Genomic DNA, 13985 nt, shown 5'->3' with positions numbered 1-13985 from the left:
GAAAAGGGGGAGGGGAGCGGCAGTATTGGCAGGTCGTTCCCCCCCCCCCCCCCGTTCATGTTTTAAGCGCCTTGTTTTGCTTGTTTGTTTCCCCCAAGAAGGAAGACTGGAACGGGCAGAGGCAGGCTGGCTCTGGCGGCTCCCCTGCTTCTTCCCCCGATCGCTTCCCCAGCAAAAAGAAACAGCGAAAAAGGGGTTTCAATAAACCCCCCGTTTCCAGCCTCGCTCGCACTTGGTGGCTGGAGCTGCGGCAGCCCCACTCTGCCTCTCCCTGTGGCCGAGCTCTGGGGTGGGGTTGTGCTGGGGGAGGGGGGGCAGAGCCCGGCGCTGCTGCTCGCTGCTGCTGCTGCTGCCGCCGCCACCGCCCAGCCTTGGTGCCGGAGGGGGAGGCGGGAAGGACCCGGAGAAGCTCGAGCCGCTATTAGCCGCTCTTAGGGGGACGCCAGGATTGATGAGGCCAGTTTGACCAATGAGCTGGCGCCTGGAGAATGACCGGGCTGCTGTTAAAGGGGGCGTTTGAAGAGGAGCTGCCAGTCCAGTCAGAGAGTAAGAGAGAGAGGCTGGGAGAAGGGGGGTGGGGAGGGGAAAAAAAAATAAAAGCAGCAGCAGCAGCGCCCACCGAAATAAACAGAGGCGGAGAGACACGGGAGGAAAATAAAACCCCGCATTGAGGGAGCAGCCAGGCGCAGGAGAAGGGCTCACTTCCCCCAGCCCGCTCCAGAGAGGCTTGATCATCTGCAGGGGCTGCGTGTCCTGCTGCTGAGCCCCCCCGCTCGGCTCGGAGACCCAGAGAGGGGATCACTTTTTTTTATTGTTGTTATTGTTTTTAATCCGCATCTCCCCCCTCCTCCTCCTCTCCCCTCCCCTCCCCCCATCACTCCCCCCCCTCAGACCCAACTTAAAGAAAGAGAGGAGGCTACAGAGAGAGGACAGAGACGCGTCTGATTCCTTCATCTGTGGGAATTCGTTCCTGCGAGTTTACTACGTGAGACACATCTAATGCCCAGCCGAGAAGAAGAGGAATAAAAAAAAAGAGAGGGGGGAGGGGGCACCCCAGCCGCAGCCGGAGAGGGGGGAAGCCAGCGAGGTGTGGGGGAGCAGGGAGGCATAAAAGGGGCCAGCGCTTCTGGGGGTGCGGGGCTCAGGGCGGAGGTTGGCGGCAGTGACATTTCCTAGGCAGGGTGTGAGTGAGTGTGTGTGTGTATTGCAGGGAAAGGCAACGCGATTGTCCCCCCTCCCTCCTTCCCTCCCCCCCCTGCTCCCCCTCCTCTGCCCTGCCCGCCCGCCCCCGCCTCAGCTCCTTTAATACACTTTGGTTCTCCGCCTGGCTTTGGACTCGTCTCTCTGTGGCTCGCTCGCTCGCTTGCTCGGCGGCTGCTGCTGCTGCTCGGTGCAGCGGGGGGAAGCCTGGTCCCTGGATCCTCCTGCTGCTGCTGCCGGGTGGTGCCCGGGAAGGAAGAGGAGCAGCCGCGGGGGAGGAAGCGGAGAGGAGCGGCAGGACCATGCTGCTGGACGCCGGACCCCAGTTCCCTGCCATTGGAGTGGGCACTTTCGCTCGGCACCATCACTCGGCCGCCGCCGAGATGCAGGATCGGGAGCTGAGCCTGGCGGCGCAGAACAGCTTTGTGGACTCGGCAGCCCACATGGGGGCTTTTAAACTCAACCCCGGGGCCCACGATCTGTCCCCCGGCCAGAGCTCGGCTTTCACCTCGCAGGCTCCCGGCTACCCGGCGGCAGCGTTGGGTCCCCATGCCGCCCATGTCAGCTCCTATTCCGGGGCGCCTTTCAACTCCACCCGGGACTTCTTGTTTCGCAGCCGGGGCTTTGGGGACTCGTCTCCGGCCGGCGGCCAGCACGGGATCTTTGGCCCTGCGGCCGGGACCCTCCATCACCCGCACACGGACGCTCAGAGCCACATCCTCTTCCCCGCCATTCACGACCAGCATGGCCCCCACGCCTCCCAAAACGTCCTGAATGGGCAGATGCGCCTGGGTTTGCCCGGGGAGGTCTTCGCCCGATCGGATCAATACCGCCAGGTCTCTAGCCCCAGGACTGATCCCTATTCGGCGGCTCAGCTGCACAACCAGTATGGCCCCATGAATATGAATATGGGCATGAACATGGCAGCTCACCACCATCACCACCCAGGTGCCTTTTTTCGATACATGAGACAACAGTGCATCAAGCAAGAGCTGATCTGCAAGTGGATCGACCCCGAGCAGCTGAACAACCCCAAAAAGAGTTGCAATAAAACTTTTAGCACCATGCACGAGCTGGTCACCCATGTCTCGGTGGAACATGTTGGGGGACCCGAGCAGAGCAACCATATCTGTTATTGGGAGGAGTGTCCCCGGGAAGGCAAACCTTTCAAAGCCAAATACAAACTGGTCAATCATATCCGAGTGCACACGGGAGAGAAGCCGTTCCCCTGTCCTTTTCCTGGCTGTGGGAAAGTTTTCGCCAGATCAGAAAACCTAAAAATCCACAAAAGGACACACACAGGTAATTATGTTTGGTTTCGAAGATTTAAAAATGGCTTATTTATTTAAAAAAATGCACTTAAAGATGCTCCCGTATGTAAAGACTTCCAATTTCAGCATGCTGCAGCGTTTCTCGGGGTGTTTTCTCCGGCTCTTTCAGTTTGAAAGGATTTTTTTGTTTTGTTACTAATTGCTTTATATCTGTGGTCATTTATTAATGTGAAAACATGTCAAGACTTGACCGAACTCTTTCCCTTTCAAAGTAAAATACAGGCGAGATATATTCATTAATACTATTAAAATATGGATTGACATATGTATAGATAAAATATTGTCCTTAAGTAATGTACATATTTATATATGACTTGGGTGTGTGCGTGCGTGCATAGGTATTGTAAATATAAAAATATCTCGTAGTAAGTGGCGAAATGTCCCTTTCTGGGAATGCTTTTCATTAAATTTAAATGGTGTGAGTGAGGGCAATAAAATTTTCTAATTTAGAAAGTGTTTTTAAAGTCTCATGTGAGGTGGTTTAGGGTGGTGTTGCAACAGTTTATTAAATTATATAATAGGTAGCAGAGGATTTGAGGTTCAGAAACTTACACAAAAATCAGGTCAGATATGAGAGAAGGACACAACACTTCCTGGTGGTAAATTGCGTGAGCTGAACTGTAACAAAACAAACGCATCATCCTGCTTCATAGAGTATTCATTTACTATTACTCCCAGCTTAGAATTGTGCCAGAGTATTTCATAAAAGACAGCCAAATATTTTAGCAACTTCCACTATAAATATTTACTTGAATACGGGTAAGATCTATAGGCCTATTGTTTTCTTAAGTGTTAAGAATGATGCTAGGTGCGAGACGAGCTTTAACAAGGTTTAAAATTTGAGAAATTTATTTGCATGAAATGCCCGCACTTAAGTCATTGTGTCTGAGCGGATGTCTTTAAGAAACAATTTAGGTGCTAATGGAATTTAATGTTAAATGGTTCCCCCTCCAAATGGGTGGATGTTTGAGTTCTCACCTCCAAATTACTCTGAGCATTTGGAATTCTGGCAACAGGGTGAAGAAATTGTATGAAAATTAAATGGAGTATTTTACAGACATTTAGTTTCCCCCAGCGGATATGTGTTTACTTCGAAGATCCATACATGAAATAAAATGTGTGTAGCCTTAACTCTTTTGTTAATGGTTTATAGTTTAACAGGATATTGGATTTTATACAAAGGTGCAAACGTCTCAATTTAAAAAAAAATGCTTTCGAGCCGATTGTGTGATAGCACCAGTTGAAACAAAACAAAATCCGTAAATTCATTGGAGCCATATCGTGTCACCAGTTTTGACGGAGAACTCCCTACTGGTTTCACTGGGGAGTCCTACTTCAAAAGCAATGGCGAGATATGGCTCCAATATTTTTGTATTTTTTGATAAAATATCTTGTCAGTAACGAAGTGATTAGTTCATAGCTGCACATCAAGGCGTCATCAGAAAACAATCCACACAGTGACATCAATCTTTTGTTAACCATTTTAGTGGATTTGACATTGGTAAACAAAGCACTAGAAATTTAAAAAAATTAAAAAAAATAAAAATTATTCTTATGAACCCCTATTTTAAGGCAGGCAGGTGTGGGTTATTGTGCACAATAAGTAGGGGAGAAGTCCAAGTTGAGTGTTTACTATAACCCAATCCTCCTTGTTTATCTTCCAGGAGAAAAGCCTTTCCAGTGTGAATTTGAAGGCTGTGACAGACGTTTTGCCAACAGCAGCGATAGGAAGAAGCACATGCATGTCCACACTTCAGATAAGCCCTATCTGTGCAAAATGTGCGACAAATCCTACACCCACCCCAGCTCTCTGCGGAAGCACATGAAGGTATACCACATTGCCATTTTTCCAGTGGACATCCTCTGAGGGGGTCGGTCTGGGAGAAGGGTTTAACTCGCATTTTCTTTATTGGGAAGGGAAACAAAAACAGGAGCCGCCTCATCGCCAGGTTGTAAAGCCAGGGAGCCTTTGCGTGGCACAGGAGGCCGGACCTGGGTGCCTGGGAGTGCGCTGGCCCTCCGAGGGTGGTGTGAGCTCTGGCTGGGAGTGCCTTGCGCACAGGGACACTTACTCCACCCTGTCTTGTTGCATTTGCTTTCCAGGTCCATGAATCTTCTCCTCAAGGCTCTGAATCGTCCCCGGCTGCCAGCTCGGGCTATGAGTCCTCCACGCCCCCGGGCCTGGTGTCCCCCAGCGCCGAGACTCAGAGCACCACCAACCTGTCCCCGGCGGCGGCGGCGGCTGCAGCTGCGGCGGCGGCCGCGGTGTCTGCGGTGCACAGAGGCAGCGGCGGCGGCGGCGGGGGAGGCAGCGGCAGCGGAGCCGGCGGGGGTGGAGGGGCCAGCGGGAGCCACAGCGGCCTCTCCTCCAACTTCAACGAATGGTACGTGTAGGGGCCCTGCCGGACTGCTGGGCAAGGCCCCCGCGCCTGCCCTCCCCGCCGAGGAGGAGGAAGAAGCAGACACACCGGGAAGGTGCTGGATCCTGTTTGGTTTGGGTTTAATTCTTAACCAGCGAAAGGATTAACAACTTAAACGGCTCTAGAGCCCAAGAGAGCAAATCCCCGCCAGAGCCTCCAAAACAAAAAAATCCGCCACAGCTAAACTCTTCTTGTGTCCCACCCCCCCTTTTCCCTCTGCCCCAGCACCCTCCATCCCGACCAGCTGTGTATATAGAGGACTCCTCCTTCCTCCTCCAAGGTGGTAAACGAAGTTTTATTCGATTCTTGGTGTATAGAAGTTCGTCCCATTTGTAAACTACGGATTGATTTCCTCCCACCCCCAAAAAGTGATGGACTTTTTTCGTTTCTTTTCTCTTTTTAGTTCATCCATTTAAAAAAAAAAGTAACGTGGAAGAAAATGGTTTCTTTTGTAATTGTGATAATGAATATTGTGTTCTTTTTTAAGAGGCAATTTGATTGTAAACTTAATTCAACTATAGACTGGGGGAAAAACTGTGCCAAAGTCTCCATTTTGTTACACACACACACACACACACACACACACACACACACACACACACACCAACAACAACGCTTGTGAATGTATTTTTCTGTTAGCTGGGTTTACATGTGATGTTTTAGTGCTTTTGCAAGTTCAATTTGTTAGTTCCTGTTTGGAAGATTGTGAGGAAAAATAAACGTCGTGCCGTTAGCTTTTCCCTAATAACACCCTTCCTTCTGTAAATACCTGTTACCATATTTATCCATTTGTAATTAAATTATGGTATTAACTTGCTACAGAGGAAACAGTATTTATAAAGAATGTTTCTTAACTATAAATATGTACAATTGTGAGCATAAACTGTTTCAGATTTTTTATTTGAAGGTTTAAGTGGTTTCATCATTTTTTGTGATATGTTTTGAGAGTAATGCATACAGAAATATAATAAAATGTGTTGAAACTGCATGTACTGGTTCTTTTTACGTCCAAAGGCTTTCTTTAACTGGGTAGGTTGCACCTAAAGAATGAAAATCAGTGTGGCTAGAAGATGCAAAACATTTTTTAAAAACTCGCAAAATCACCTTCGGGTATTTTGTTTTGAAATTATATAAAATTTCTTCAGTTATGATAGCGTTAACTTTCCTCCAAAATATCATTAAAAAATAAAAACAACAACAACAAACCCCTACATGATGTGCCAGTAAAACAATCACATTTTGGAAAGCCCTGTGATGACAATAAGAGCGAGCTTTTCAAGTGTTCTACAATATATATATATATCTGTTAGGTATATGTTTACATTGAATATAAGATACCTCGAGCTTTCCTCAGGAAAGTACACATTTGTCATCTGTTTTACTCTATTATATTTATGTTCTACATTACTTGTTTTTGTAGAAGGTACCAAAAATAGTGCACACTGGAATGTTGGTGGATTAGAAATTCACAAACATTGATCTAAAGTTGTTCCTTTGGTCATGGCATTTGAAATTTACGTTTATTCTTTAAATCTTTAAAATATTAGAAGTGAAAGACAGCATAAGGTAGCTTCATTTTCTCTTAAAGAAAAATGTAAATAAATTTTAAAAAGCAAATATAGTGATTTTAATTAAAATGTATTAAATGAGTAATCAACGCAAACAAATCTACAGATATTAGTCGTGGGGTTTGCAAGGAAAAAGAATAAAGCTTGATCTTAATTAACTCTTGCTTACCGCTGGATTTTAGTGAGAGGCTGAAAGGGTGTGGACCAGCATCCAGGCTTTCTTAAGGAATTAGACATCAAATAAAATAGGGGATTTTCCCCTTTAATGGGCAGGAAGCGGCTTTCTAGGAATACCGGAATAATCAAGACACCCAAGGCGTGTGTGGCACAGCTTGGGAATCTTGGAAAGCTTGGACTTTGCCAAACCGATTTCTAGCCACGTAAGTAGTGAAAACAGGCAGATCGAAGAGCCAGCTCCTTGGAATAGAACTCCTAGCGCCCTATTGTGGCTACACTGTTTTCAGCAAAAACATGTACAGATAGGTTTGCCTCTCAAACGCAGCCAACCACATCAGCTTTCTTTTCTCCCAGTTATTGTTTTGTTCTCCGAGTTTAAATGACAATAGAAGTGTCCCACGATGGCTGGGGAGCTGTGTGTGTTTGTGGGATCCTGTTCTCTTTTTGGATGGGAATGACACACGGCTGGGTATGAATGATACATGCTCAGCAGCAGAAGACTAAATCACATGGGGGGGGGGGGGAAGGGGAAGAACTCAGGAAAATCTCCCCAAATGCTGCTCCAGGAGCAAAGTTTTGGTAGGATTCAGAGACTGCGCCCTTCCTATACTGAGCTCTTCTGCGGGTTGGAGTCTGGCGTTCATTCATGTTGCATAATATAAGACCCTGAAGTAATCAAACAGCTATTAAAATCTAATTTATGTTCTGTAATAATATTACGCAAAATTATTAAAGCAATTGGCATACGCCGCCGATCCCTTGGAGAGATCACTGGAAAAGGCAGCTCGAGTAAAGTTCTTTTCCTATTGAAAAATGTAACCTCATAAAAATAGGGCTTGTTTCAGATTAAAAGTGTTCGAAGTGTGGTTGAAATTCTGGTTATTTTTTGTAACCATTCTCCCCACCTCCACCCAGCTATTGCTACCCTGTTTCCGAGCGGGTTAAAGTTAGTGTGGGGGACTGTAGAAATTAACGCACAGCGCTGGAGACACATTCCCCTTTAAGAACAATTCCTCTGCTATTTTTTAGTCCTAAGAACTCTTCCCCCGGGGTTTTGTGTTTGGTTGTCTCCTGTGCATAGGAGGTAGCTCCCTGACCCCGGCGGGAGGGAAAGCAAGCCTGTGGAGGAAGAGGCATCCTTATGCGCCTCGGAGTTAGTCGAAGTGGCTGCCGTGTTAGCCCAGCCCGGTTGAAGGGAGCGGCTTCGGGGCTCTTGCGGGCTAGTCCACTCGTTCCCCGCTCCGTGGCTGGCCAGTGCACTCAGGAGCTATTGATTGCAGCTCCACTCTTCGCTTCCGTTTGTCAGCCCGCACGAGCATCGGGAGAAGTTTGTACTTCGCTTGCTATCGACTGTGGTTTCCCTTCCCCGGCCCTGGAAACAGATTCTCCGCCGCCCGCCAGCTGGAGTTGTGTTTTCATTTCTTGTAGCCTAATATCTGTTTTGGCGTGAGATCTCTGCCGTAGGACCGACTACCTCTATTTTAAAATAACCCCCCAAAAGCCTCATCACCACCAGAACCGCAACGGGGCTGGGCTCTCTCCCGGCCATTATTTAGGAGCAGCAGATACAGAAAAGTAAAACAAGTCCCCGCCGCCCGGCTAACAAAGCTGCCTTTTCATGACGGGCCCTAGGGAAGGGAGGGCAACAACCGTGGTCATGAGAATGGCTTTTTTTCCCCCTCGCCAGACTGGCCATGAACTTGAACTTGAATTTGACTTGGCTCGCCCGCTACCTAAAGTAAAGCAATCGCCTCCCCCCTCAAGGCTGCCCGGCTTTCCCAGGACCCAGGCAGGGCCCACACCGCCTCTGTTGTTAGTAATAGTTCATAATACATTTAAACCGCCTTTCCTTTCTGAGCCTAGTGATTTCTATGGCGATTGCCAGCCTCGCAGGGTTCCCAGCGGACATTGTGTACAGCCACACACGGATCGACAGCACAAACACACACGCATGCATCCGTGGGGCTGAAGGGTTCTCTGGGGACGGGAGCCAATGGGCAGTACACAGCCGTCTGGGCTTGGCAGATGTAGCTCTGCAAGCAAGACCCCTGTCTCTATCGCGCCGGCTCTTCATCCATCTCCTCTCTCCCACCTTCCCCCCCCCCTTCCCTCCCTCCCTCCCCCCTCCTCTCACTTTTCTCTTTGTCTCTCAGGTTGAGCCTGGTGTTTCCAAACCTGGAGTGTCTTGCTCGCTGCACTTTTGCACACCCCGAAGGGAAACCAAGGACAAATCGTAGGCAAGGCCAGCGGCTCTCTTGGCAGCCCTGGACCCTGCTGCATCCGCACCCCTCCTCCCACCCGCACCCGCACACCAAGGAGTTGGAGAGAGCCAGCTCTATTCCCCAGCAGACAAACTAAAGGCCAGGACAGCACCGAGGTCTGCAGAAGACCAGAAGAGCTCCAGTGGTCTCTCTGTCTCGCACACACCTAGTTCCAGTGAAATAACAAAAGGGGGGCAGGATTTCACAGCTAAGGCAGCAGCATTCACTTTGAAAAACACAATATATCAAAAACGATGCACAGATTACATGTATTTACTGCAAAATTGCAGCTTCTTTTGCAATGAGGTCGCTGTATTACACTGAAAATCAATATCAGGCAATACTGTTCTTTTTATCACTTCTCCTGATTTTGGATTTTGACTCTTTCTTCATATGCCCTATGGAGTACATTTAACGATTTTACCTTTAGCTGGTTTCCTAAAACTTTGTTCCCAAAGCTGCAAATTCAGATTTAATTTATAAAAGAGTTTAGATGTTTTCTCCTGATTTCTCCCTGCCTGTAGGTAATATAGATTGTATCGCGTAATTTTCTAAAATATCCTACCTTTACCTGTACCTTTATTTGACATGACTGTAACAAATCAAACATTTTTTAAAACTATTTAAGCATCCCTAGGGGAAAAAACTCCGTGTGCCAGGGAGGCCAGCATTAAAGTTATATATTTAATACGGTGTGAGTCATTTTATGATTTAATACCCAGAACAGGCTCCCTTCTGCCCAGCAAAATAAAAATACAACATAAAATACAAGCTAAAGGTCAGCTTGCCTGGGATCAGCCCCGCAGAGGATTCATATGGAGAGTCTCCAAGATTGTTCAGTTTCATTCTGTCTAGACTCCACTAAGCCTATAGCAGCCTTTTAAGTTTCTCCTTTGTTTTCAGAAACTCTCACACTCTTTTTTCTACCAAATATGAAGACAGCAAGCGACACAAAACTGCTATCCAACCGCATGTGCACACTGGACATGCTAATTGGTACAGCGAGGTACGTATATTTTTCATCTACAACTTTTGGGGGTTTGGGGCTGGCTTCCCCCCTTCGGCCCCCCGAAACACACACACTGGAGGGCTTCTCATTTTACAAGCCGAGACTCCGGTATTGTAGTGCAAACGTAAGTAGCAACGATTAAATCCACTCTAGGGCACCATGACTCCCTCGCTCCGAAAGTGCGATTTAACTCAAGTTCTATGGATTTTTACTTCCTTCATTCAGCAGCGCCCGCCCCCCTCCTCGCACACGCTGAAAGATTTCACTGCACAAAATGTCCGTGTTTAGTGCTTGCCCTTTTCAAAAGGGGTGCCAGAGGTTTCATGTCTTTATTTAATCATACTTCAAAGTCATTGCTGCTATACTGTTGTCCTAAGGAGAGGAAGCATAACACAAAACGTACTGGCGATCTGACTTCCTACCAGGGAGTTGCACCGGGCAGTAAACAATAACAGGTTATTCCAAATACCTACCATCCCCGAACATTTTAACATGTTTCAAATAGCTTTTTAATGACGCCCTCGGTGGGAATTTTTATGGCCGGGGTATACATTTCCGAGCTGCAAGAAGTTGTTAGTTTACCATTTTTAGAACAACCCTCCTAATTCTTGGTGTAACCCCAGGTGTGGTAGCCATCTGTTGCTTCCTATATGGGAAAACAATTTCTTAATTAACCAGGACACTTCACCTTTTTTGCCACGATCCACACAGACAGAGGGTTGAGTTTTGATGCGAATGTCACCTCTTTAAAATATGGTATAACTGTTAACGGTCCTGTTTTCATGGGCATATGCGTAGTTGGGGCTAGGAGCAGAAGTGATTGCCAATTAATAGTTTTATATTTAGAGACCATTTTCTAGAGATGAACAATATGTGGGAAACACAGGTTCTGTGTGAAACATGGGAAATACATCTGGAGTCTCAGATTGCAATGGTAAATATTTTCTGCCCAAATCTCTTTCCAGCGATTTCCAAGATACAGCAGTTTGATCTCTGCTGTCTAGCTCCCCGCCTCTCCCTTTGATTATTGGGGTACTGATATGCGGCAGTCAGCGGAGGTGCTGGGTTCTGGGCCATGAGGAAACGTTTATTGCTCTGGTCAGGACTATAATGTGGGTGATTAATGTGAGGGCTCCTCCTTGCACCAGCTACAATGACCAGATACAGATATGGACGGTCTAGTTCACACACAAGGGACCCACTTCAACATACCAACTTCATCAGAACTGGGCTGGTGAATAACCATTTCTGTGTGAGTGTCTGCGGAGTTATCTTTGGATCTTAGGTCTCGCAGGAGAGCGATTGTTTTGTTTTGTTTTGTTTGGATCTCGATTTAAGCCAGTTGCTTGTGGCGGAGAAAAGAGCAATGTCCATTCCGACTTTTAAAGTAACAATTCCGCAGTGTGTGTAAACAGCCTTTCCTCGCCTTCTAGTCCTAGTCGCAGGCTGTAGATGAAATAACAGTTTTAATGAGAGCGGTGGCTATTGCTGCATTAGGTGGTGCGAGTTATGAAGATGATCTGACCTGTAGGGAGAGAGTGAAAGGTCAGCTACATGCAGTGACCAGATTTCTGCTCATTCCTGGCACATGCTGCTACGATATTGATCCATGGAGAAAGATAAACATAAAAGCCAGATCCTATGTCATGAATACTAATGAATGTTGGTTCCAGGTTTTAATTGGTGTTGACTTCTTTTTTTTTTCCCCCACGGTAAACATTTATTGCAGACCTCCGTGAAGCAAATCTTCGCTGGTTTTCCTTTTTCCCTGTATCTCTCTCTTGTTGCAAATCTTCGCAGCAATTTACTTTCCCGAACAGCGAATGTATAATCCCAGAGACGCCATTGCCTGCACTCATTTCCATACCACAGTTCACAGGGGGAGATATTACTGAATTAATTAAAACTTGAAACGCAGAAAAGTTCTTATAAAATGCACTATTTCGACCAGGACCCACATTTCGCATATTTATTCAATATATTTCTTTGAATCATTATGTGGTGAACTTGTTCTTCTTTATTTTATCTTCTCTCCGGACTCTGGACCAAAATTATCAGTATAAATAGGGGAGTGATTTCTGGTTAGAGACATCCTAATTCCTGAAATGTTACGAGACTAGTCATCCCTATACTAGTCAATTATCGCATAAACGTTACAATTATCACGGAGAAGTCCTCATTTTAAATTAACTTTCCTCTCTCGTTTTATCTGTTCTGTGTGTATAAAATAGATATGGAAACACACTGAAGGGAATTCAGAAATGTTTCCAGCAATGCCCCTCTTACGAATTTACTTGTTAATAATCACTTTATCTGCAAACTAGTATCTGAATGGTTTTGTCTTATGAAATTGACTCAATTATCTGGGAACCAGGTGAAACTGTGTGTGCCATACCGCTAGTAACACATCCGCTTCATACTGCTGTTAACTTAACATATGTACAATGGGCACAATCCGCTGTACTAAAACAATCACCTCTATCAAGCTGACATTTTTGAAAAAGTTAAACTCATAGGTCACATGGTTACAAATCATTTTCAAGCAAGTAACTCCACGAAAGATTTTTTCCCCTCCTTTACACTTTTCAGGCTATTTTTTTTTATCCGCGGAGTGATTTATTATGTAAGTAATTTTAGGGGATACAGTTTACAGCCTGAATTATTAGACTGAACACCTCTGGCTGACACCACAATGCATTTTTTTCCTGCCTGCAGCTGTGAGTCACAACCCCATTTTCATACCAAACCTCTGCGCATTCCTTTACAATGTAGACTTCCTTCTTGCAAAGATCAAACATGCTTCAGCCAATGTGTTTATTTTAAAATACAGGAAAATTAAAACTAAACATGGGCTTACAAGGAAAACAAATGCATCATTTCTTTCCCTATCCTCCCCTTCTCCCCCCCCCCCCAAAAAATTAACCATGGAGCTGACTAGTCCTCTGAAATAAAACATTATAATAGCAGAGTCAAAACAATTGATTTCAACCGAAATGCTGAAAGAGGAATGGATCCCTTTGTTTTGTATTGCGGGTATGTTTTTAATTATATGTGGAAATGTCAGGGGGAAATGCTGTAACCGTAGTCTCCCCATAGCACACTTTCCCTGGTTATTTAACTTCAACACTACAAGCCCAAAACAGACATACTAAGCAAAATAATCTCAGTATTCTGTTAAATAGTTTACAAACGGGATTCCGGATTTGGATAGCTGCTCAGGGCCTGGTCCATTGAAAGGCCTCACAGAATCGGGCCCTGTACAGAGTAGATTTCACAACCGTCTATTGTTTCAGAGTTGTTGTCTATTGTTTGTTTGCTAATGAAGGTGACAAGTTCCAATTGCCGGCCCTACTTCTAAACCACTTCAAAGCCTTTAACGTGGTGGTGATTTAAAAGCCTTCTTGCAGCCTAGCTGCCCTTACGCTTAGCAATCTTCCTCCATATTTAACATCTACTTTAGGTACAGATGGGAATAGATTTTAGCTGTCTGCTTTTAAGGCAATTTACTCCCCACCTCTCAAAACGCCTTCATGGGAACTGCTGAACTTTTTCTCTCTTCAATACAAACTTGATTCTAGCTCCTCTTTCCTCCTGCCTTTTGCCCTGAGATAGATTTCGGCTCGTCTTTTCTCCACTCATCCATGCGTTCTTCATTCATCTCTTTACACACACAGTCAAAGAATGAAATTTCAATACCAGGGAGCAGGACAGATGCTCTTTCACTTATTAGCTAACCTTAATTGCCCATACGTACAAAAAAGACGATTCCCTGGAAAACAGATCAAAAACTTTGGGAAACTGATCAAAAAACTTACTGGAACTTTGAATAAGTGAATTAAAACTAATAATCGCAGTGCGGTGTTTCTGCAGGTGAAAGGCTGGAAAGGTTTATGACCTTGTTTAACTGGAACAACTCCAGCTTCCCTAAATTATTCACCAGGACACACCGATCACTTTTCGAGAAAACGAATCATCTCTTGGATCCCTTGTGATTGCAGGGTAACTTCTGGTTAAAATTT

At 45.8% G+C, this 13985-nt stretch overlaps 1 protein-coding gene across 2 annotated transcripts; it reads left to right on the top strand.

Moving 5' to 3' along the window:
- The first annotated feature begins 1502 nt into the window (after positions 1 to 1502).
- On the top strand, positions 1503 to 4925 carry ZIC2 (Zic family member 2). 2 transcript variants are annotated; one of them, XM_065417093.1, is made up of 4 exons: positions 1503 to 2502; positions 4196 to 4359; positions 4635 to 4824; positions 4870 to 4925. In XM_065417093.1, the coding sequence occupies exons 1-4, from the start codon at positions 1503 to 1505 to the stop codon at positions 4923 to 4925; spliced, it is 1410 nt and encodes a 469-aa protein (XP_065273165.1). The 2 variants fall into 2 exon arrangements, with proteins under 2 accessions (XP_065273165.1, XP_065273156.1); XM_065417084.1 differs by having other exon boundaries at positions 4635 to 4925.
- Positions 4926 to 13985: the final 9060 nt, after the last annotated feature.

The sequence above is a fragment of the Emys orbicularis genome, chromosome 1 (assembly GCF_028017835.1).
Source record: "Emys orbicularis isolate rEmyOrb1 chromosome 1, rEmyOrb1.hap1, whole genome shotgun sequence".
Lineage (NCBI taxonomy): Eukaryota > Metazoa > Chordata > Testudines > Emydidae > Emys > Emys orbicularis.
Note: the sequence above shows the minus strand (reverse complement) of the source record. Positions and strands in the feature narration are given on the sequence as shown.